Below are 24,900 nucleotides of genomic sequence, written 5' to 3'. Positions count from 1 at the left end.
CCCTTAACATCGGGTTTCTCCTCAGAGTTGCTTGCTAGCACCTTAGCACCTGCGTTTCTTGTCTTTGGTGTATTCTCCCTCCCACCATCGTTGGACTTCAGGGCGTGAAGTGATGTCACCGGGGAACAAGCTATGTTGGCTTCGTCAGTAACAAACTCAACAAACTGACTGAAGCGAGGGAATGCTTTGGTGGCTCGTTGAATCACACTGACCTTTCTGTTCCATCTGGCTGTCAACCAATCAGGAAGCTTGGCGAGCATCCTTTGGTTTTCGCCACAGTCATTTAAGACTTCCAGGTTCTCTATCTGCGTCATTGCTGCTTGACAGCCTCGAAGGAAGTCTGCGAACTCTCTTAGTTCGATGCTGTCCTTGGGTCCTATCTTTGGCCATGACGTGAGCTTATCCCTGAAGGCTTTAGCGATCACGAATGAGCTTCCATACCTTTCCTCCAGGATGTTCAGTGCTGACTGATAGGCTTCATCAGTGCCAATTAAGAAATAACACTCAATAGCCTTCCTTGCCGGTCCGCCAACGTACTTGCGCAGGTAATAGACCTTCTCATTTACCGGAATGTTCTTCCTGCCTATCAATGTTTGAAAGGACATCTTCCAGTCCTTGTACTTTAGTGGGTCTCCACTGAAAACAGAAGGTTCGGGCACTGGGAGACGACTTGTATTGATGGACTCAGCAATTGCTCTTGCAAGTGCAGTGGTACTATCCTCCTGAGTAGAATTAGTAACAGGTTGCCCCCTTGTGGCTGTTTGTGCTATAATAGCAGGACTTGGGTTGGATTCAGATGTCTGCAGCTTAGGTTTACAGGCTTGGAGTAACTCGGCTTTCTCTTCTTGGTCTGAGCCTAAATCTTGTTCGTAAACTTGCAGCCGTGCTTTTGCAGCATTCATCTGTTTTACTGTCTCTAAGCGCTCTATCTGCCTGCGCTTCTCTTCTACTGCCTTCTTTCTTTCAGCATTTTCATCTTCTTGTAGTGAAAGTCTTTTTCTGTTCTCAGCTTCAAGAGCTTCAAGCTCCTGTCTCTCGCGTTCCATTTCTTGTAAGACCTCCAAAGTGGCTTTAGTTGCGGCTAGTTCAGCTGCAGCTTCTTGTTGCTTCATAGAAGCCTGGCTTGAATGTCTTGATCTCACCTTTGAGCGAGTTGACCTTAAATCATCTTGGAAGTCGCTATGGGATGTTGTAGCTGAGAAGACAGAATTGGTTTCAATACAGAACGTGTGCTCTTCAAGAAGATTTTTCTCCTCAAGACGTTTGTCTGCATAGTGTAAGATTTGGTTTGAGACAGCATGACATGTGTCTACTTGGCGACGGATCTCTGCATCAGGGGTTGTGTGACGACGCAGGTCTTCATACACGCGCTTTACCTCTGTAGAGGAACTGCGTATCATGTCCATGAGGTCTTGTAAGATCTCACTGGTAAGAGGGCCATTAAGTGTTTTCTTAGCCCCTTTAGCAAGAGCTTTCCATTTGTTATAGAGCATTAAGAAGCACCACTGAAGCCCTTTGATTTTCTCGTCTTGAAGTTCTTGACCCTTTTCAGTGAGCGTCTTTTTTCTTTGACTTCTTCTTAGTTCATCTGCAGCAGCTTGGGTCTCTACCTCTACTACTGGCGTATTTAGAAGGGTAGTGTCTAAAACTACATTATCTGGGGTTTGAGACTGCTGCTTTAACTCTAGAGTTTCACCACTACTGTCTAGCTCCTTGGCTCCACTCTCTAACTCAGCCATTTCTAGTATAGTTAGAACTTACTATTTCTTTTATGCTTAGTCGCTTGAAACTCAAATGTAGGCCTAATTAATTTAGTTTATTTACCTATCCTAATTATAACTAGCCTAATGACCTAAATGATCCTAAACACTTTCAACTCAAATAGCATATTTTCACTCACAATGAACCTTAAAACACTCAGTAATTACCGTATATAGATAATGCTTAACCTTCTGTGTTAGTCTCTTTGAATGTAATTTACACTTCAAACTTGCTTACTGTTTCTTATAACTATTGTAGGATTAACATCTTAACTTCAATGACATGCACGTATAACACCAAAACATTCACACGTTAGCTCTTATAGAGTCCCTTTTAAGCAATAGATGAGGCTAAACCAATCCTTTACATTTAACTTGTTTTAAATGTGTTACTTCTTAACGGCTTAACCACAGAATGCTCCTAAACTCTTCTTGTTGCTTGCTTAGGTTACTGGTGTATGCACAGTCCTTATCTCTCTGAAGCTAGAGTTCGATGAGACTCTGATCAACTTGCTTGTAGCTCTGTCGACGGCAGGCGACCTCATTCATCTCTTCACCTCATGCCGATCAGCTTGAGTTCTCACTGTAGCTCCCCCAGGTCAAGTATCACACACGAGCACAAGGTGTTCTTTATATACGGGCATTTATTGCTTGTATGCCTTCAAGCCTTAGCCGTGAGAACTGAATGAAAGAAATAAAAGGATAAACTGAGTATCAAATAAAAGAATTCTCATAGAGAATAACAAAGAATCATTAATCATGACACAGCACAATAATTAAAGCTAACATTAAATCGCCTCGTGGCTGATACACATAATGCAACTAGCAAACTTGCTAACATTGGAATTGCTAGCTACTCATAGCACAACGTAGGCTAGCTGTTACATCTCTAGCATAACCCATCAAATTAGCGCACAAAACATGGCTAGACAAGTCTACAAATGCATACCTCATTGGCCGCGTTAACTCTAGGGGAGTAGAAATAAACTTCCAGGGCATTGAAACCTCGACAATCTTTGTACTTCTTGTTACTTTATCTTACAGCAACACATCTTCATTATACTGACAGAAATAAACGTGTGCGCTGCCTGCTTCTCGCCATCGTTAATCTGAACAGTCTCGTGGCTGCTAAAGCGCAGCAGACTAATAATGACCTGTTGACCACATCACTACCTTACAAGTTCCACTAAGTAAATAGGTCCCCTTTATCCATGTTTTTACCCATATTTAACACAAAATATCTGTTTTACTATGCATTTTTATTCTTTATTTATTCTTGTATTTATGTCAAACTATGTATGTATTTATTATCCTACTTATAAATTATACTAACTGATAGTAAAACTGAACTGGCTCTGATGGCAGCTACATGTAGGCTATTTTGTTATCTAATGTAGGAATTTGATTATTCAAGGTTAAGATGGAACCAAAAAGTTTTCTGAACGGGGAACCTTTTAATTAGCGTTGATTGATGTTGCTGTCTGTCTCTCTGTCCTGACACCAAATTTCCCCACCCGGGGATCACTAAAGGCTATCGTATAGCACTATGGTTATATTATTATATTTCTAGAAATCTAGAGCAGGTTTGTAGGTATTTCTCTTCAATACATTGTGGAATCATTTCTGTAATACTGTTTTATGATCACCAGATGTCATCTCATCTAGCAAAATTTGCCTAGGAGCCTACTGGTCGAATGCCCATTGTGATTTTAGATATTAACAGCGGAGCCTAAATGCAAATTGGAAAGGGCCCATCTGAAAGCCAAAACAATGTCTTATAAAAGCATTTTTCCTTCGTTATTTTGAAATCGAGTAGGCCTATATTATGCTGCGCTTAACGTCCATCTGCGCCCCGGTAACCTGTCACTTGAGAGCAACACGTGCACCACAAATCAGATCGACAGACCCTTGTCAACCGGGGTGGGAGGAGTAATAACGGTCTAAATAAGTACCCCACAGAGTGTAGAGAACTATTAATCGATGATAAAGTGGCTTATCTGTAGGTATTGCTGCGGTTCCGTGAGAGACAAAACAATGGGTTGTTGGAATCCTGTCCTATACATCGCAGTGGCCGCGTGTTTCTTTAATGGTAAGAAATGCGTTCCCAACACTTTTTCTGTTCGTCTCGGTAGACACTTTTCTAAAGAAGCCTGTATAGGCTACTGAGTATTTCACAATAGCTCTGGGCAATTTAGACACAGCCTGAGTCTAAACATGCTACTGTCTGTATCTGATAAGTTTCATCTTTGCATCATGGAATTTGGAACGATTATGCGTTTCATGTAGGCTACTATAATTTACTCATGCATTAGTGTTCTTCGTATTTGTAACAGAACAGCTTTGGTCTTTTGGTTACTTGACACAGCAGAGTTCTCAAGTCAAACTGGATGCGACCTCCTATCTAAAGGTGTCAATAGATACATCCTGAGAGGCTTTAAAATGGAGTATATTCTTTAATTTAGCAATATCACTAACATTTCATGTGTCTGTCAGAGAAAACATTTTTTAATACCCATAGGTGTGTGCATTAGGCAGCGGTGGATTCAGGGTGTTTGAAGGGCAGGGGAGGAAAGGAAAAACGGGCACCTACTGCATGACATGGGGCCCCACCCTGCATGACATGGGGCCCCACCCTGCCTGCATGGTGTTCGGCTGCCTCAGTCGGGGAGAGCAGCCGGCGGAGCTTTAAACTGACCACATGTTTGAAATCTACATGGTTGGTTACTTTCTATCCCAAGAAATATCACATTTTAATAAACAGTGCTGCTGTCATTTTGGGAATTTATAGGCCTATTGAATTTAGGACAATGCCATCCTAATTTAGGATTCCTAACTTGGCTAAATTCCTATCCTAAGAGGATTTTTCCTAAATGCAGTTATGAAACATGTTTCCGTAATACCAAATTTCCTAAGTGTCATCCTAAACTGATAAATGATTCAGTTCAGGCTCAGGACGTTTCTGTAATGAGCCCCCTGAGCCCCAAGTCTTAATGAATGGTGGTGAAGGGAACTGGTGGTGGGCAGTGTGGTGCACCCTACACACCCCAGTATAAACCCTGTCTCTAGCACCCCCACATGGGGAGCTGACTTTAATCTAAGTTTTGTTTTCATTCATGGATCCGGTCCAAAATGTAATAGGCTCTAAGTTGGCCCATGATTCACCCCTCCACTGAGTTTCATGAAAATTGGTCAAGTAGTTTTTGCGTAATCCTGTGGGGAAATAAACGAGTGGATCGGCTCCAAAACTCCATGGGTTCTACGTTGGCCCGTGCTACATGGGTTCTACGCTGGCCCGTGCTACATGGGTTCTACGTTGGCCCGTGCTACATGTCTCCATCGGGTTTCATTAAAGTCAGTCTGATTGTTTTTGCATAATCCTGCTAACGAACCAACCAACCAACACATTCCACTGAAGACAGAACCTCTTGCCCAGCGCTGTTGCTGGGGTTAAGGTAAAAACATGCAGAAGGACAGATCACTAACGCTGTCCATCCCTGACGAAGACAGACAGGAGCACTTGTACTGGTCCCCGGGCGCGGCTCATGCACACACCTACTGTCTGCTCCCATGGTGCAGACGAGAGTAGCCTAGGCTACAAGCATTTTCAATCTGGCTGAATCTTCTCTCTCTTAGGATAAGACTAACAGCGGTTGTGGCACATTGCACGCTTGTGGACCAATCATAACAACTGATGAGCTAAAACTAAAAATGTTTTCTTCCTTTTGGTGAATTATGGAGCTCCCATTGACATCGACACGGGGGCATGCCACCTGAACTCTACTGTCAGCGGGGGAAAACGAAGTGGGAAAAAAGTCGAGTTAAAAAAAAGAAAAAAGAAAAGTTGAGGTGGTAAAATGCAGTGGGGAAAAAATAATCAACATCTATGAAAAATCGAATGGCCTCTCATTCTCTCTTTATGCGTCTTTCGTTCTCTCCCTCCTGTCTCTTCCCCTTTCTCTCTCTGATCCCTCATATCCTTTTTCAAATGTTATAGTATTCATGAGGTCGTTCTCTCGTGTGACTTCTTGGAATGTGTTTTCAAGTTCTCTTGTTACTTCTGGCCCCTTCCAGATGTGATCTCTACCAGATGTGCCTATCCTGTTTACTCAATCCAACACATAGAAGACAAACTCTGTCTCCTATCCGCATTTTCCTCAGACACCATCGGACAGACGGTGATGTGCCGGATTTTTAATTAATTTACATTTTGGCTCATTTTAACCAAGAATACTGCCCCTCCTTTCATAAAGCGCTTCTTTCATATCTACTGCACCCAAGTCAAGACAGCCAATAGAAATACCCCGTTCACAGGTTTGTTCACAATAGTAGGCCCAGCTAGCGTTAGCTAGCTAGCTTGCTAATGTTGGCCAAACCAAGCAATGCAGTGGGAGAGAGAGCAGTATAGGTACCACCACCATAGAACCCCATGAAATGTCAGGGGCTTTTGTCTATTAACCATTTACAGTTTGACTTATTTGACTGTATGCTATAATACATTGTGCCACTAGCAATCATAGGCACTTTCCACTATACAGTTGATTGTATAGAGGACAGCTAAACAACTCTTTATACAACGGTTAGTTCTGGTTCTTGATTCTGATTGGCTGGTAGGCGTGTTAAAATACTTTGTAACACACCTGGGACCGCATATCATTCCATTTTCAGTATTAACGCGCCTCCCATTTGATCCAATGCATTGTAGTAGTTAGGGGAACTATTTTGCTCCGCGGAATTGAGGGAATGATGCTTCGTTTTGAATAAATGTTAATATTTTACATTGCTGTGTCTTTATTTTACACTAATAGATGTAGTAACCGTTGTATAAAAGCAATAAACCACTGGAGGCCGTGTGTTATAGTGATTTAGGCACTAAATCCGCTTCACATCGTGCCTAACAACGCCCCCTAGCTGTTATAAAATCACTATAACACACGGCCTCTCATGGTTTATTGCTTAAATACAGACGTGTGTGTCCTCCATAGAGCATTTTGACATTGAATTTCCGTGAACACGGGGTGACTAAATGGCCAGTTAGTGACTGTGTGCTCCAACTGGTATCAGAACTAGTACTGTTATAATGTCAGCAGTCAGGCCTGCTAACATGACTCTTTTCCCAGGATGTGGTACCTTGAAATCATTTAAGAGCATGGCTGTAGGTGAAAATGGTATTATATTTCCTGACATAACTGACAATGTCGAAGAGACTTGGCTCCAAAAAGGCACAACAGGGCTATACTCCAAAACATATGTAATAAAATAAATACTGTATCAGGGCAGAGGTCACACAGTGGGGAGGAAATCATTTTCACTGTGTGGTGCTTCCTTGCAATGAGGTAGGTCCTATGAATAAAGTTCAGATGGATCTGTTGATGATCAGGATTCTTGCGGGATTCCGCCACTACGCTATACTTTGTTCCATGTAATAGATCCATCATCAACGGGGAGACCCAGATCCCTAGATCACACGTTTTGTACTTGTAGGGATCTGTAGGAAGACTGAGAGAACAGGGAATACAACACAGATACCAAGTTCTTGGTTTGACCCTCTTTGTATAAGCTGCTATACAAAGCTTGAGGGGTGAGTTTTGTGTTCCAGGGGGAACCTTATGCCCTCATAGAAGACCTTAACTGGAGATACAAAAAGAAAGAGAAGCCAGGCAGATTATGTAATACAGATAATTATGTAATATATAAAAGAAACGATAGGCCCTATTGGGACATGGAGTGTTTAAATGGTACAGCTGCATGAAGCAAGTCTTGCAGCCTGTGGGAAAAATCAAATCAAACTTTATTTATATAGCGCATTTCATACAAGCACAAAGCAAGCCTCTCCTCCACCGGCCTCTGAGGGACTGATGCATGGGGGTTGAACCATATTGAAACAGGACCAAGTACAAAAGACCAGAAATAATGTTAGGGACCGAAAGACCACAATGTAGATATATGATGATGCAGGGTAGACATTGTAAGCCGATGTCACCTTCCATCCCATATTAATTTGGAAACTAGAGAATTCATTTTGTCCCAGTATTTGGTGGGAGGGGCTAGCGGTAGCATAGATGAAAAGAAATCCACTCATGGTAAAATGTCTCTTAATGCAAGAAAGCGAGTCCTGTAGTGAGTGAGCAAAATGTGACCATCTGTCTAGGTCCATCTCTATACTGTCTAGGTCCATCTCTATACTGTCTAGGTCCATCTCTATACGGCTAAGAATGCTTTTAAAGTTTTTAGTAGGGGTATTTACTAGTGTGGATAGACATCAATCCCTAAGTACATAAAATTCTTCACTATGGGTGTATGAGAATGTAGCGCAGATGGGTCTAGTGTTGAGTTTGATGGTAATAGTGTGGATTTCATCCACTTGATTTTGTAGCCAGAAAACTGCTCAACCACACTGACTCTTATCAAAGTCGAATAAGTAATGTTTTACATTAATTGTTTTGTCATAAAGAAGGCAGTAGTAATATGTTAACATACATTTTGCAATTTCAACACAAGTATCTTGTATTTGAGAAGCTCTCAAGTAAGCATTTTATACATGTCTATTGTTTTCTGTCTCTCTCGTTGTAGTATCCCTGCAAGGGCCCTCTCAGCATAGACTATACAAGGATCTGATGGCCAACTACAACCCTTTGGAGAGGCCAGTCTCCAACGACGACAAGCCCATCACCGTTAGCATCAGTATCAACCTGAAGCAGATCCTGGATGTGGTGAGTTCTGGCAGCACACACCAAAGTTGTTCTGGCCATACTGGACCTCCACTGTTGGGTAATAGCAGTGGCTGGACCATGTGTAGGCAGACTCACTGCTCACTGTTAAGAGAAAGTGTTTTGAAGCATTGAAATCAGTTCTATTGGAAGCCACAATTTTAGGCGAGGTAGAGATTGGGAAATATCTGAAAAAAGAGTTTTGTTATAGGTCCAGTCACAATTTCGGAAATTAAACAATGAAACCGGTCATGTTTTGGGCAGAAAATGTCGCTGACTATATATCTCTAAGTGCAGTAAAGTACAGAGTATGAAGTCTTCTGATACGAATCTCTTGCATATCTAACAGGTGTCACTGCTCTGCTCATCAGTATTGCTTCCACCCTCGTTTGCCCCTCATTTGCTGGGCTCCATCTTGGGTCCTCTTACACACATGGGACTCATGACCACCTCCATTAACAGCTCTTTCACCAGCTACTACAGCAGGCCGGTATTTATCCTGGGTATTGAGTTCAGCCAATTCAACTCAGTTACACGTGATGAAAAGGAGTCTTATAATGTGTCTCATCTATTTCAATCCTGATGAGCACAAGCTACAGTGACTTATCATCTTCAGCAATGCAAGCCTCTGATTTCCTCAAGTCTTGCGTGATCAATTCGCCTTATTCACCTCAGCTGCCATATTGGTCAGTCTGACGTAGCCTAATGAGGGGTGCGGATGCGGAAGTGCCCGTTGCCTTCAATGTTAAAAGTTCGCTGTAAAAACACAATTTCAAGAACCAAAATAGTAAAAATAACAGGCTGAATACACTATCGGGGTTACAAACCCATCATTACCATACTCTGATTGTTTTTCACTGCCGTTGTTTTCGCGTTTGGAAATACATCGGAGTGAATGCAGCTGACAGCTCACTATGGCTCATTCACCTCCATGTATTTCCAAACGCGAAAACAACGGCAGTGAAAAACAATCAGAGTCTGGTAATGATGAGTTTGTAACCCCGATAGTGTATTCAGCCTGTTATTTTGACTATTTCGGCTCTTGAAGTGGTATTTTTACAGCGAACTTTTAACATTGAAGTCAACGGGCACTTCCCTATCCGCACCACAGACTGACCAATATGGCTGCCAGGTGGATAAGGCGAATTGAATGACTAAGTGCTGATGAACTGGAGCAGCGTGAGAGAATTCATATTTTTTTGTTTACAATACCTCACTTACGTTTACAATACTTCACTTACGTTTACAATGCTTTCTGGCCTCATTTTGACTCCATATGAGAGTCTTGAGACTAATGTTCTCTGCCTTCTGTTTGAAAAGCATGCGACCAAGTATCCAGTGGCAAGTCTAGGGTTTGGAGCCCTAGGCAGAGACCTGCAACTATCACTATATCTTATATAAGCCTACAGAATACACAATCATGAATGTCTTGTGCCAAAATACAGACAGCTATTTCAAATCTCAACCAAGTCTGTTCACAGCTGATATTTTCAAATTTTGCTGCAATTTGATGAAGACCATATTACTAGCTCAGTATGCTGCTTCTGCTATGTACATAATGTACAGTATGTTTCTTGATGTTTTGATTCCTGATTCCTGATTGGCATGTCTTGTTATTGCAAAATGCTCACTAGTGTCTTCATGCTTTAGGATGAGAAGAATCAAGTTCTGACAACCAGCTTAATGCTGTCACTGGTAAGATATTGCATGATTCAGTGGAGCTATGTTATAACATACAAAATATGCCTACTCTTATCTACCTTAGTATCTGACCCTCCTTTCCATCTTTCCACACTTCCCTTAATAGTATTTTCACACCTTCCAACACCCTTTCCTTCCTAATTGATGTTTTTGAATTTGATAAGAGAATACATGGCTACATGCATACTCAGTCATCACCTTGTCTTGAGATGTCTTAAGACGTGTCTTATGACACATTTGTGAAGACATCTTGAGATGTCTTTTGTCAGTGAAGACATGCCTTGGTTTTTCCTCTTTTCATCACTTCTTTTTCTGAAAACCAATGCAATATTGTTTTTGAGAATTAAAGTATACTGCACAGTATCTTAATATTTTGAATGAGAGGCGCTGCACCGAGTAGGCAATGCTGCTAATTTGCCGACAAACAGACACTGGAAGCCTACTTGTCTTGGAGCCAGAGACAAAAAATATCTAATGCTTGGACATAGACCTCTGATTTTTTTTACATTACGTATTTACAGGGAAAAATGGATTTAGAAAATCATTTGACTGCGCAGCCCCTACTAAACCCATTGTACAGGCTATTTCGTTTAAAAAGTTTCATTCCTTAAATAACCGGTTGTTTAGTAAAATTATTGATTCATTGATTTAAAACGGATAACAAACAAGTATATCAGTTTTCTATAAAATCATTTATGCCAAAAGCATGGCGCATGAGCAGAGATGTGCTGGAATAGCAGAGTTGCGTTCGCCCTGGTGTTCGACCAAGAATCGTTTTTAACACCTGCTATTGCATCAGAGCAGCCTATATTTCCCTAGGCATTGTGACTAGTATGAACACCATGGTCCTTAAATTTATAGTGCCTGTTGCAATCACAAGAGCTCAAGTTTAAACTTGACCTACTGGACTGTACAGTGTTTAAATACATTGCTGCTATGCTCCTGCAATACATGCTGTAAGAAAAAAAAAAGACTGAAAATTGATATTGACTGGTTTCCTTTTGCTGTCTGAGATTAACCCTTAATATATCTGATGTTATGGTAACCCACAGGAGTGGACCAAAAGCACATGAATCTGGAGGCGAGCGGATGCGAGTCTAACGGGCACTTCTAATGAGAAATCACTAGAGGGGGGTGAATGAACCAGGACTAGTTTGGTTTGGTACATTATCACTTTGGCTATGGCACAATCTGGCGAGGAACACTTGCGTAGTCCGGAGATTTGGGCTGATGACAGGCAGGTGATTGGGACAACAGGTGTTGAGTCAGGGGTACGGTGGTTGGGACAGGGAACAGGTGTTGAGCGAGGCCGTGAGGGGCACCTGGGGAGACACAGGTAGAGGGAGGAGGGGATGCCGAAACATTTGAGCCATGGTTGCTGGAAGCTAGGGGGTCTCCACAGTGTCTCCAAACACCTTTTTACTCACACTGTGACGCATCTGCTTATGCCGGGCTCACACTACAGGATATTTAAAATCCTAACCAATTTCGAAATCGGGTTACATCACGCACATAAGGAGAATCTTAACAGATATTCTTCTTGCGCATCTCAAACAAGCACACACAGCAAGATTTGAAAATAACGGATCAGCACACACTACAGGATCTTATAGTGCCCGAGGGAGCAACACTGGTCTCGCCGTCTCACTTGTAAAGTCGGGACGTAATAATCTTAAATATCAAACATGTTTGATATTATCGGGGCCGCCCCGATGGGTCTGCCAGCCGATCGGGAGGTATAAGATTGGATCTGTAAACCCCTCACGTTACAAGATCATCTGGGCCGATCATCGGCCCCGACCAACGTTCCAGACCAGATTTCTCCTCCGATTGTCGGAAGGGGTGAATCAGGGATAAATCGGCCTAAAAATCCTGTAGTCTGAGCCCGGCATTAGAAGGATAACACTTTGTTTATCCAAATCTCTGATTTAGCCTACCGGCAGAGGCCAAAACATGACTCTAATCGCAGCGTAGCTTGGCTTACAGTACAGATATGTGTAGAATGAAGCATGTGATATCTTTCTCTCCAGGAGTGGAAGGATGATTATCTCCAGTGGAACACGTCAGACTACCCTGGTGTGACCTCGGCAATATTTCCTGAGAGTCTCGTTTGGAAGCCCGATATTGTACTGTATAACAGGTGAAACATTATTTTATTGCATGAAAGCATTTGATTCTGTCTCTGTTTCTAAAGGGGTGATGTTGTTTCCACAAGCATCATGCTTTTCTACTCAAATAGCCTACAGTAGCCTATGCACTAATACAGCGCATGTATGTACTTTTCACCTTTCAATGCCAGGCCTTAACAGAAGGGAGCAGGTCATTGGATAGGGCCTAAATGTTGCACAGGGCAGCAATGAAAAGTGGGACAACAACTGCAATTCATCTTATTTATTTACCGTTTACAATATTTTGAAGCAGTTTTTTGTAGTTACATTTATTACTTTACATAAACATATACATGTACTGCAGTACAGCTGATATATGATGATTATTAACGGTATTGAAGAATCAGAGGAAAGTAGTTTGCCGGAACAGAATTGTAGATCCGATTCAACATTTATTTAGTATAACAGCAGACAGAATTCCGGGTGAGTCACAGAGAAATGCTTTGACATCAACGTTCCCTGATCAGACAACGTGGTATTCAGTTTTCCCCACCTTTAGTCAGTGGTCTGTACCAACACATAGTTTCAGTCCAATGGCTAGAGTTCTCTCCATGTTCTTGTGCTCGCGGCATGGAGTGACTGTCACTGCAAGGAGGGCAGTCTCTGTCGAGTGGCCAGCCTTGAACCCGGACTGGTGGGGGTCCAGGAGGTTGTTATGCTCGAGATACAAAGATAGTTGGTATGCTTTTATTATATAGGATTATATAGACTGACAGGAACATTGGGAGAGAGAGAGGGGAGGACATGGCACATACAGTATAGTGCTTGTTGCAATGTACCTACCTGTATCGATGTATTTGTATTATCATCTTTTTCACAAGAGCTCAAGTTTGACCTTGATTTACTGTTCTGTACAGTGTTAAAACACATCGTGCTGTTAAAAAAAAGTGTGTAGAGGGACAAGGCACTCTTCATACCTTTGAAATGTCTTTAAATGCCTTTAAAGTGCTGAAATGCAGTTTATCAAAATGAGTTTGTAAGCTTTTTGTTCCACTGAACATTCTATAACAATAAAAGCATGTCAACTAAATGAAGAGTGCCTTGCTTTTTATGACCTATTAACCCCTTTACCAAAAAGCGCCTTCAATCTACAAAGATCTATTAGCGTTCTCTGGCTTTTTTCCCTGTCGGGTTCTCATACAGCTCATATCATCCTCAGTGCTGACGAGAGGCCTGATGCCACCGTCCGCATGAACGTGTTGATCAGACCTGATGGGTCCTGCGTCCATGTGCTTCCAGGTAAGAGTGCTTGAGGTTTCCTCATTAGAGCAGCACACCAGTCAGTAGATCAAACAGCCAGTCAGCCAATCGGCAGTAAGTGTATCAGCCAGTCAGCCAGCCAGTCAGCCAGCCAGTCAGTCAGTCAGTCAGTCAGTCAGTCAGTCAGTCAGTCAGCCAGCCAGTCAGCCTGTCAGTCAGCCAGCCAGCCTATCAGTCAGCAGGTAGTCTGGGTGCATCACTTGGAGCAGGAGAGCAGATCGTACAATAAAGGGAGGAGTCTGTCTCTCTCTGTCCGTCTCACCGTTAACTCGAGAACCTGCCACTGTATGAAGTTCTCCTTCGTCGTTTTGGTCAGTTGTTGCTTTAGGTATAGGTACTGCATTTGTAACGCGCTCCCCATCCAGTTGTTACACTGGGCCGGAGCGCCATTCACACACCAATGGCGGCAGATACCATGCAAGGCGCTTGTCTGCTCATTGGGAGAAATTTGTTGTTCAGTGTCTTGCCCAAGGACACTTCGACAGGTAGTCAGGAGGAGCCGGGATTCGAACCACTACGATCACTGAACGACCCGCTCTACCTCCTGAGCTATACCGCCGCTTTCTTCTCCCGCCCGGCTCAGGGTCGAGGGGCTATCCTTTTATCACCCCAAAGCCTGGGTGAGGGGGTCTCCCGGGCTATATATCCGGGCACACCTCCAGGAGCCATGTCACCGTTTCGTCATCCACAACCGTCAGGCCACACATTCCGTTGGGTGTCCGGTATATCGGACAGTCCTGGATGACGTGGTCTGCGGTTTGTTCCCAGGCGCCACACTCGCACGCCTCACGGAATGCCAAGCCCCTGTGCATAGACATAGACCAAGCCCCTGTGCATAGACCGAGTCCAGTTGTTTAAGAGTTGAGGCAGCAGCACATCTATAAATTATATCACCATAATTCAAAACTGATAAGAAAACCGTTTCAACAATCCTCTTCCTACTAATCAAAGGAAAGCTAGATCTGTTTCTGTACAGGAAGCCAATTTTCTGTAGCAGCTTAGAGGTTATCAACATGAAACTTAAAAGAAAAATTTCCATCAAAAGATAAGATTTATACTCAATGACTCTCAAGTGCCACTAGCAGTAGATATATTAAGCACTTCATCATAATCAATATTTCTGATGCTTGAGAACAACAGAAATGTAATTTTACTACAGTAGCATTAAAGACTGATTTAAGATTAATAAGCTTTTGACAGATCTATGAAGAGGGCAGCACAGTGTTTCCTCTCATCTACTGGTGAAATCCTCATTTGTAACGAATGTCATGGTGAAATTGTGCTGTAATTGGCTCTAAATCCTGATTGACGTGGACTTAGTAAATGATAAATGGACTGCATTTATATAGCGCCTTTATCCAAAGAGCTTTACAATGGCCTCTCATTCACCTATTCACACATACATTCACACACCAATGGTGGCTGCCATGTAGGGTGCTAGCCTGCTCATTGGTTGCAATTTGGGGTTCAGTGTCTTGCCTAAGGACACTTCGACACTACGATCTTTGGACGACCCGCACTACCACCTGAACCACAGTCACCCAGAGTACTATTAAATGATTAGCAAGGTTATTTACAGTACCAACAAGGTCTCCAGAACTTCTGTTGCGCTCCTGTATCGGAGTTCGGGACTTGGCTCCGATACAATAAATCTAAATGGTCCTCTCCTCTAGAATACTTAGGGGCAGATGTACTAACATTTGCGAGCACCGCGTGAAATGCGTTTTGACGCATGTGCGGTCTGTTCGTACATGCAGTACCTTGCCATGTCGTTATACGAAATAATGCCAAAAACAGGCGCTAACATGTTAGTAGCCTACATCTGTCCCTTAGGATCTATGGATTGCAAAGCATCAATTACTTCAAGATGTGTAAAGAGCTGAAGGGAGACCTGAGAGACTTGGTCTACTGGGCAGAGACCATCAGTACCAACATCCAGAAGAGAGGACTTGTATCATTTCTATCTAATACATGCTCTGCCTTAGTGGATACATGCCCTGCCTTAGTGAATACATGCTCTGCCTTAGTGAATACATGCTCTGCCTTAGTGAATACATGCCCTGCCTTAGTGAATACATGCCCTGCCTTAGTGAATACATGCCCTGCCTTAGTGAATACATGCTCTGCCTTAGTGAATACATGCCCTGCCTTAGTGAATACATGCTCTGCCTTAGTGGATACATGCCCTGCCTTAGTGGATACATGCCCTGCCTTAGTGAATACATGCTCTGCCTTAGTGAATACATGCTCTGCCTTAGTGAATACATGCCCTGCCTTAGTGAATACATGCCCTGCCTTAGTGGATACATGCCCTGCCTTAGTGGATACATGCCCTGCCTTAGTGAATACATGCCCTGCCTTAGTGGATACATGCCCTGCCTTAGTGGATACATGCCCTGCCTTAGTGAATACATGCCCTGCCTTAGTGAATACATGCTCTGCCTTAGTGGATACATGCCCTGCCTTAGTGAATACATGCCCTGCCTTAGTGAATACATGCCCTGCCTTAGTGAATACATGCTCTGCCTTAGTGAATACATGCCCTGCCTTAGTGGATACATGCCCTGCCTTAGTGGATACATGCCCTGCCTTAGTGAATACATGCTCTGCCTTAGTGGATACATGCCCTGCCTTAGTGGATACATGCCCTGCCTTAGTGAATACATGCCCTGCCTTAGTGAATACATGCTCTGCCTTAGTGGATACATGCTCTGCCTTAGTGGATACATGCCCTGCCTTAGTGAATACATGCCCTGCCTTAGTGGATACATGCCCTGCCTTAGTGGATACATGCCCTGCCTTAGTGAATACATGCCCTGCCTTAGTGAATACATGCTCTGCCTTAGTGGATACATGCTCTGCCTTAGTGGATACATGCCCTGCCTTAGTGAATACATGCCCTGCCTTAGTGGATACATGCTCTGCCTTAGTGGATACATGCTCTGCCTTAGTGGATACATGCCCTGCCTTAGTGAATACATGCCCTGCCTTAGTGAATACATGCTCTGCCTTAGTGGATACATGCCCTGCCTTAGTGGATACATGCCCTGCCTTAGTAGATACATGCCCTGCCTTAGTGGATACATACCCTGCCTTAGTGGATACATGCCCTGCCTTAGTGAATACATGCCCTGCCTTAGTGAATACATGCCCTGCCTTAGTGGATACATGCCCTGCCTTAGTGGATACATGCCCTGCCTTAGTGGATACATGCCCTGCCTTAGTGAATACATGCTCTGCCTTAGTGGATACATGCCCTGCCTTAGTGAATACATGCCCTGCCTTAGTGAATACATGCCCTGCCTTAGTGGATACATGCCCTGCCTTAGTGGATACATGCCCTGCCTTAGTAGATACATGCCCTGCCTTAGTGGATACATACCCTGCCTTAGTGGATACATGCCCTGCCTTAGTGAATACATGCCCTGCCTTAGTGGATACATACCCTGCCTTAGTGGATACATGCCCTGCCTTAGTGAATACATGCCCTGCCTTAGTGAATACATGCCCTGCCTTAGTGGATACATGCCCTGCCTTAGTGGATACATGCCCTGCCTTAGTGAATACATGCTCTGCCTTAGTGGATACATGCCCTGCCCTGCCCTGCCAAGGCAAGCTTATTTGTATAGAACATTTCACCAACAAGGCAATTCAAAGTGCTTTACATTAAGCATCAAGACAAAGTGCAAGAAACACATTATTAAAGGACATTTAAAACAAAATGCAGGAAAGATAAAATATATTACAAAATATAATACAATAATAAAAGTTAGTGCAGTGTACGAATGAATACTTATTTGACTTAATAAAAAGCAGCGGCAAAAGGAAAAGTCTTCAGTCTTGATTTAAAAGAACTGAGAGTTGCAGCAGACCTGCAGTTTTCTGGAAGTTTGTTCCAGATATGTGGAGCATAAAAACTGATTGCTGCTTCTCCATGTTTTGTTTTAACTCCGGGGACAGAAAGCAGACCTGTGCCAGACGACCTGAGAGGTCTGGATGGTTCATAACGTAGCAGCAGATCAGAAATATATTTTGGCCCTAAACCATTCAGTGCTTTATAAACCAACAGCAGTATTTTAAAGTAAATTATTTGACAGACAGGAATGGTAAATGGACTGCACTTATATAGCGCTTTTCCACCTTAGCTGCACTCAAAGCGCTTTACAATGGCCTCTCATTCACCCATTCACACACACATTCACACACCAATGGTGGTAGCTGCCATGCAAGGTGTTAACCTGCTCATTGGGAGCAATTTGGGGTTAGGTGTCTTGCTCATGGACACTTCGACATGTGGACAGTCGGAGATGGGATTCGAACCACTGACCCTTCGATCATTGAACGACCCGCTCTACCAACTGAGCTACAGCCGCCCCATAACAGGAAGCCAGTGTAAAGACCGCAGAACTGGAGTGATTTTTCATGCATGGCAAGTCAGACTTCCTGGGAAGTAGAAGGAGGTATAGAATATTGGGAAATACAAGAGGGCCCATCTAAAGCTGCGCGGCCCCTAATCAGATTGAGCTTTTCTCACAGCTGCAGTGCATCTATTTCTGAGTTCTCTGAAGGAAAGACAATGTTGAGTGTCTCCTGAGCGCCTGGCATGAGACTATGCAGAATTCCTATCATCGAACAAAGTTGACAGCTCCTGAGAAAACCAAGGTGATACTCTTTGATTCGAATCCTCTTAAAAGGAGCATGTTTGTCAGATATAAAAAATAAATGTTTCTGCAAAGTTTGTCAAGGGCCACCTAAATTTCATCAGTCTCTGCCGTGCAAAGGATAAAAAATCTGAAAGATTAAAAATGTCTCCTTACAACAGTGTGTGACCTCGTTTTCACCAATCTAATACCTCTAACATGCCGTGAGGCAAGGGTCACTTATACCCAAGTTAAAAACCCCACATGCTGAACTCCTGTCACATCTATTAGAGAAGATTCATTCAGATTTTGTGGACTGTCAAAGATGAGAAATAGACATTTCTGATCTGTGTGCAGTAAGACTTTGTAATGGAATTTCTCCAAAACTTAACAGCAGAAATGAAATATTTTTGTATGGATTTGTAGAGGGAGATGTTCTGAACACATACCCATAGGCCTTCCTCATGTTAAATCAATGAGGGTAGATCTTGCATAATTATTTGGATTTGGCATACTGGGCTCAATAACCAGCTGGGATAAACTGAGATTACCACTAACTTCCTTAAGGCAACTAGAAGCACCCTCAGACAGTCTAGATTAACGTCAACCATCACAATCATCTCAGAACTTGAATACAGAGAGTAATTCTACAATTTTATCAATAGAGCCGGCGTCAGCAGAAGGGGGTCTGTAAACACCCATCACAAACGCTGAGTTACCAGGCCCCAGATCAGCTCCCAATACAAGCAATTCAAAACATTTTGGAACACAAACAGAAAGACATGATTTTGCATGAATAGCCAATAAATAATTTTGGGAACCTGCAAGCTACAGTAGCAACAGCCTGTTCGATTCGTCATCCAGAGTGAAATTTGGAGCGGATCCGAATCTTGGGGCGGATCTACGAATTAAAACAACCAGCACCCTGTGTGGCTACCTGGGTCTAACTTAAGTGTGTAGTGACCATAGGTAAACAAGCTGTGTCACATGACACACAAACACACAAACACATGATCCACAGGAAGCGCTGGCAGCCTAAGCTGCAGTGGAAGTGCGACGCACACAGCTGCAGAAACGAGGCTGAATGTTATTGCAGCCCAAACAGATCCAGACACAAGTACTGAGACAATCCTTCCCCCTAGATCTGATCAACAGCTGTACTCTCTGTGTCTGTGTGTGTGTGTGTGTGTGTGCGCGCGCGTGTGTGTGCGTGTGTGTGTGTGTGCGCGTGTCTGTGTCTGTGTGTGCGTATCTGTGTCTGTGTGTGTGTCTGTGTGTCTGTGTGTGTCTGTGTGTGTGTGTGTGTGTGTGTGTGTCTGACATGTATCCTGCAGGGAGGCTTTCTATTACAGAACATCAGTTCAGATACATCAGTTCCATCACCAGCCAAGACCAGAGGAGCTTAGCTGCACTTTATCATAGTCCTGTCTCCTGCTTAATGCCTGGCCTTGTGGTTTCCAGTGTGTGTGCGCTTGAAGTGTACATACTGTATAATTGCATTGCAGTAGATTAGTGAATAGAATTGAGAGTTGGTTTTAGATGGTGTGTGTGGGGTTGATGACGTTACCACCGCTAATTGGTATGGAGTAATTGGGGGTTAGGTGTCTTGCTCAAGGACACTTCGACATGTGGACAGTCAGAACTGGGATTCGAACCACTGACCCTGCGATCATTGAACGACCCACTCTACCAACTGAGCTACAGCCGCCCCGGATACATATTGGCCGTCCGTGGACTAAAGAGTCTTTTCCATCTGACCTCCTCTTTCATCTCTGTCCTCTATAGGAATCCTCAAGAGCTCCTGCTCCATCGACATGCTCTGGTTCCCCTTTGATGTCCAGCGGTGCGAGCTGAAGTTCGGCTCGTGGGTTTACGACGGTAGTGACCTGAACCTGCAGCTGGCAGAGGATCCCAACTATGATGGCGATTACACCACCAACGGAGAATGGGACCTTGTAGGTGAGACATCAAGGTGGCATTCTCCAGATCTGGGGTTTTGGGGATTCTTGGAGGATGTGAAGCATTAATATTATTGCTCATTACTGAACAGTGACACACACACACACAAAACGCAAACTCCATCAAAGATGTGAGGAAGAGTAGACATACTGTATCCCTCCTTAAAACATCATTGACAAAGGCTTAATTAAGATACAATTGTAGCTCTGTCCAAAGTCCTTTATTCATTAAGGGAAGACAGTTTTGAAAAAAGCATCCTGTCAGCACATACACTAAAGACAAGTATTAAACTGAAAGTAAACAGTTTACAGCACATTTAACAAAGCTCTTATTTTTGGCAGCCCAATATAATTAAAGATGCAAATGCAATCCTTGATGCAAGCCAGTCAGAATAACCAGCTAATGCTAACCTCGCTGTTTCCATGGCAACAAACACGATGATTAAACATTTTTAACAAACTACGGAAAGACCTTAGGGAAGGCTGTTACACTTAAGAAATATATTGATTCTGTTGAACAATAATATTCAAATGTGAGGGAAAGATTTGAAAAATAAATGTCTAAATTTTAACTTAAGTCATTGAGTTGGGAAAATGTTGTCTTTGAGGGGTGATTTTGTTATTTGGCGCTTTTTTGGTGGAGGGAAATAGTATCTTTAATATTTGAACAAAGCAACCAAAAACCAGTTCCCTGATATCTATTTATTTCTTTAATTTCATACATTTTTTTAAAATCAAGGACCACATTAGAAACACGTATGTATATTTATCCAAGAAGTGTGGTCTTGTGTGTCTCTCTTAATCTAATTCCCTGGTGGTTTGTGCCTGACTCAGAGTTAACTGGACATAGGAACGAGACCATGTACGCTTGCTGTCCAGACACGCTCTACCACTCTGCCACCTTCACGGTCGTCCTGCGTCGTCGGACTCTGTATTACGTCCTGAACCTTCTCATCCCCTGCGTGCTGGTCTCCATCATGGCCCTGCTGGTCTTCCTGCTGCCCGCAGACTCGGGGGAGAAGATCTCGCTGGGTGAGCTCACTTAATATATCGGCTTGTTTTTCTTCTTTTTACTTATGGCAGCCATGTTCTTTAGTTGTAGTAGAGCAGCTTTGTAGTGTGGTGTGCAAACCTCATACCATTTTTGGTTTTACATAACCACTTAGGATTACTAAATACTTGTCAGCCAGGCTTCCTCATGTCTTTAAACAAAAACGTAGTCGCAAACAATGAAAAAATGTAGAAACGTACTGTGCAGTCACCACTTGTCAAAGGATTGATAGCACATGGTTAATCAGGGTCATGATCAACCAGGATACAATACTGTTTCATTGCATGGAATGAAATGGAACATACCACAATGCAACACAGATTTGAATAGAAAAAATGCAATACAACGCAAACTAGAAATGGTGCTCAGAGAGCACAGACCTCCACCCGTGAATGCATTTTGCGTCTCTGTGCGTGCGCACGTGCGTGTGAACAGGACATATTTGGCATTGATGCCTTCGCTAGGTCAACAACTTTATTCCAGTCCAAATCCTGTCTCTGTGACCTTCCCAGGTTATGTCAAGATATGGCCGTTTCTGTTCCCCTATTGGCAATGAATGGGGGGAATATTTTGCTATCCAAGTCTAAAAAGTGAATGGAGGTGAAAGGCCGGCCATGTTTGGGCTCGGCTCCACATCATGCATGTAGTCCGTGTCTCTGTGTGTTTTCCCTTGTTTCCTGCATGTTTCCTTGGCTGTGCCATTGTACCTTTGTTATTCCCCTTCATCGTTTTTGGGTTAAAGTCTGAACTTGCTCGCCTGCGTTTTGATCCGGCCGCTGCTGCTACTGTAGATGCACGGCACCTTGACACTTTCACTGGGATCTGAATGAATAAAAGTAGCCTACTGATGGAGTAGGATGGCGCTCACTCGGCCTGAGACCTTGAGGGCGCTGGCGCAGGTGTATATAATAAAACCCAGAAAGACACCTTGTCTTTTATTTTAGCAAACATCCACTACAAACTTCAATCAGTAATGCTAAAAACCACAAACGAAGCCAGAAATCTTGGTGTAGTCATGGACTCAGACCTGAATTTCAACAGCCACATTAAGTCAATTACAAAGTCAGCCTACTATCACCTGAAGAATATATCAAGGATCAAAGGATTTATGTCCCAGAAGGATTTGGAAAAACTTGTCCATGCGTTTATCTTCAGTAGACTCGACTACTGTAACGGCATGTATACAGGTCTCTCTAAAAAATCGATCAGACAGCTGCAGCTGATTCAGAACGCTGCTGCTCGAGTCCTCACTAAGACTAAGAAAGTGGAGCATATCACACCAGTACTAAGGTCTTTACACTGGCTTCCTGTCTGTCAAAGAATTGACTTTAAAATACTGCTGTTGGTTTATAAAGCACTGAATGGCCTAGGGCCAAAATATATTTCTGATCTGCTCATATGCTATGAACCATCCAGACCCCTCAGGTCGTCTGGCACAGGTCTACTTTCTGTCCCCAGAGTTAAAACAAAACATGGAGAAGCAGCATTCAGTTTTTATGCTCCACATATCTGGAACAAACTTCCAGAAAACTGCAGGTCTGCTGCAACTCTTGGTTCTTTTAAAACAAGCCTGAAGACTTTTCTTTTTGCCACTGCTTTCTAAGAGGAGCTATGTTTATCAGTATACTGCACTGTAACTTTTATTCCTGTATTCTATTTGTCCTGCTTTTTGTTTAAATATCTATAATGACTTGCTTTTTGTTTTAATGCTTTTAATTTGTCCTGCCTTTTGTTTTAAATGTCTATAATGTCTTGCTTTTTGTTTTAATGCTTTTAATGTCTCATGTAAAGCACCTTGAATTGCCCTGTGGCTGAAATGTGCTATATAAATAAACTTGCCTTGCCTTGCCTTGCCTTACAGATACTAATTGGGTTTGAGAAATCTGGGCCTGAACTCCAATTTTAACAGAAACAGGTTTTACGTGCTCAATGAAATATTCATAAATGTAAAACTAGTCTATTATACAGTATGGCTAAGGAATAACCCCTTATTAAATCATTCTCATTCACAGTATTATAGTCTCACTTTCAAACATGTAATCTAATGAATGGTATTGAATGCAGTCAAATGTGTTTTGTGACACTATGGTCAAAACGTACATGTACAGTATGGCTGAAGCAGCTTTGTCATATTTCAGACGAGAGAGTCCCTGAGTAGATGGATAGTGTATAGTGACTATACCTGGAGAGAGTGTTGACTGGGCTGCTGTCTCGTTACAGGAATCACTGTTCTGCTTTCCCTGGTCGTCTTCATGCTGCTGGTGGCACAGATCATGCCGCCGACCTCTGAGTCAGTGCCTGTGATATGTAAGCCAATCTGGGACTTAACCTCCAAGTCCAGGTGCTTTAACAGAGTTCTCAGAGATAATAAAAATAAAAAAAGAACAAAAGACAACGGTGAACGTACAATTAGTGTACAATAGCACCACTTCACAGAATATGATAACGATAAGACAGGCCCTGTCACTTGCTCACCTCTATTTTGTGTGTGTGTGTCTCTCTCTCTCTCTCTATCTCTCTCTCTCTCTCTCTCTCTCCCTCTCTCTCTCTATCTCTCTCTCTCTTTACAGCAAAGTACTTTGCCGCCACCATGGTGATAGTGGGTCTCTCAGTATTAACTACGGTTCTGGTTTTACAATGCCATCACCATGATCCAAGAGGAGCTAGGATGCCAAAGTGGGTGAGTGCCTTTTCATACCGTCATCATTACCTGGAAATCATGTTAACATTCTATTGGAGAACATTAAAGTATTCATGTTCCTTATTGATGGTCACTGAGCAGAACCCTGAGTGTCTGGTAAGTCTAACCGCCTTGATAGTGTAAATTATAGGGTGCTGGAATCTTGCATCAACACCTGCTCAAAATTACATTGATTTGTTGTATAAGCACAGGAGTTTGGTAACCTGCACATTTTAGCAATTGTTGGAATGTAAAAGCACCACTAATCTTAAAAAAATATATAATAAAACTCCAGGTAGTTCTGGGCAGTGCACAAAAGGCTGATACTTCCTGATTACGGGTGTCAGCAGTAAATTTACATTTGTTTTGTGACATTTGAGATGATAGAGTATCTCAAGTCAGGCACAGTAATTTTTATACTCATCACCCTGTTTTATTTTGTTTGAAGGTTCAAGTCTTCCTATTCAACTGGTGCGCCTGTTTCCTGTGCATGAAGCGCCCCGGCAGTAACAAGCATTCCGGAAGTAGCGTCCCCGGTGGAGACACCAGCGGCTTGCCTCCCCAGTCCACCAACAGCAACATGCTCTACGAGGTTCTGTTACCCACAGATCAAGCCTCCTCAGCGGGCAAGGTGGAGCCCGAGCTGGCCAGGATCCTGGAGGAGGTGCGCTACATCGCTAAGCGCCTCCGTGACCAATACGAGGAGGAGGCGCTGTGTAGCGAGTGGAAGTTTTTGGCATCTGTCATCGACCGCCTCTGCCTCATCGCCTTCTCTCTGGTCTTCATCTTCTGCACCATCGGTATACGTGTGTCTGGAGGCAATCTCTAAAGTTATACTTGTCACAAGCCAGAAATGCAGTACAGTTTTGGTTTGGTAACCTGAGTTTGAATATCAAATGACACCAAAATGTAAAGCCTACTCATAAAGGTTTCAATATATTAGGTTTGAACATGATATACTTAAGCAATAAACCA

At 43.0% G+C, this 24,900-nt stretch overlaps 1 protein-coding gene across 1 annotated transcript; it reads left to right on the top strand.

The window, feature by feature from the left end:
• Window positions 1–1,398: 1,398 nt before the first annotated feature.
• On the top strand, window positions 1,399–24,754 carry LOC311308378 (neuronal acetylcholine receptor subunit alpha-7-like; the record flags this gene model as incomplete). The annotated part of the gene is made up of 11 exons (XM_084437337.1): window positions 1,399–1,428; window positions 4,279–4,420; window positions 8,331–8,470; window positions 10,118–10,162; window positions 12,199–12,308; window positions 13,496–13,575; window positions 20,022–20,195; window positions 21,029–21,226; window positions 23,466–23,552; window positions 23,816–23,925; window positions 24,374–24,754. The coding sequence occupies 11 exons, from the start codon at window positions 1,399–1,401 to the stop codon at window positions 24,752–24,754; spliced, it is 1,497 nt and encodes a 498-aa protein (XP_084293463.1).
• Between the last annotated feature and the right edge of the window lie 146 nt (window positions 24,755–24,900).

This window comes from Borostomias antarcticus (genome assembly GCF_949987555.1).
Source record: "Borostomias antarcticus genome assembly, chromosome: 4".
Classification (NCBI taxonomy): Eukaryota; Metazoa; Chordata; class Actinopteri; order Stomiiformes; family Stomiidae; genus Borostomias; species Borostomias antarcticus.
The sequence above is the reverse complement of the archived record's forward strand: the minus strand, read 5'-3'. Positions and strand labels throughout refer to the sequence as shown.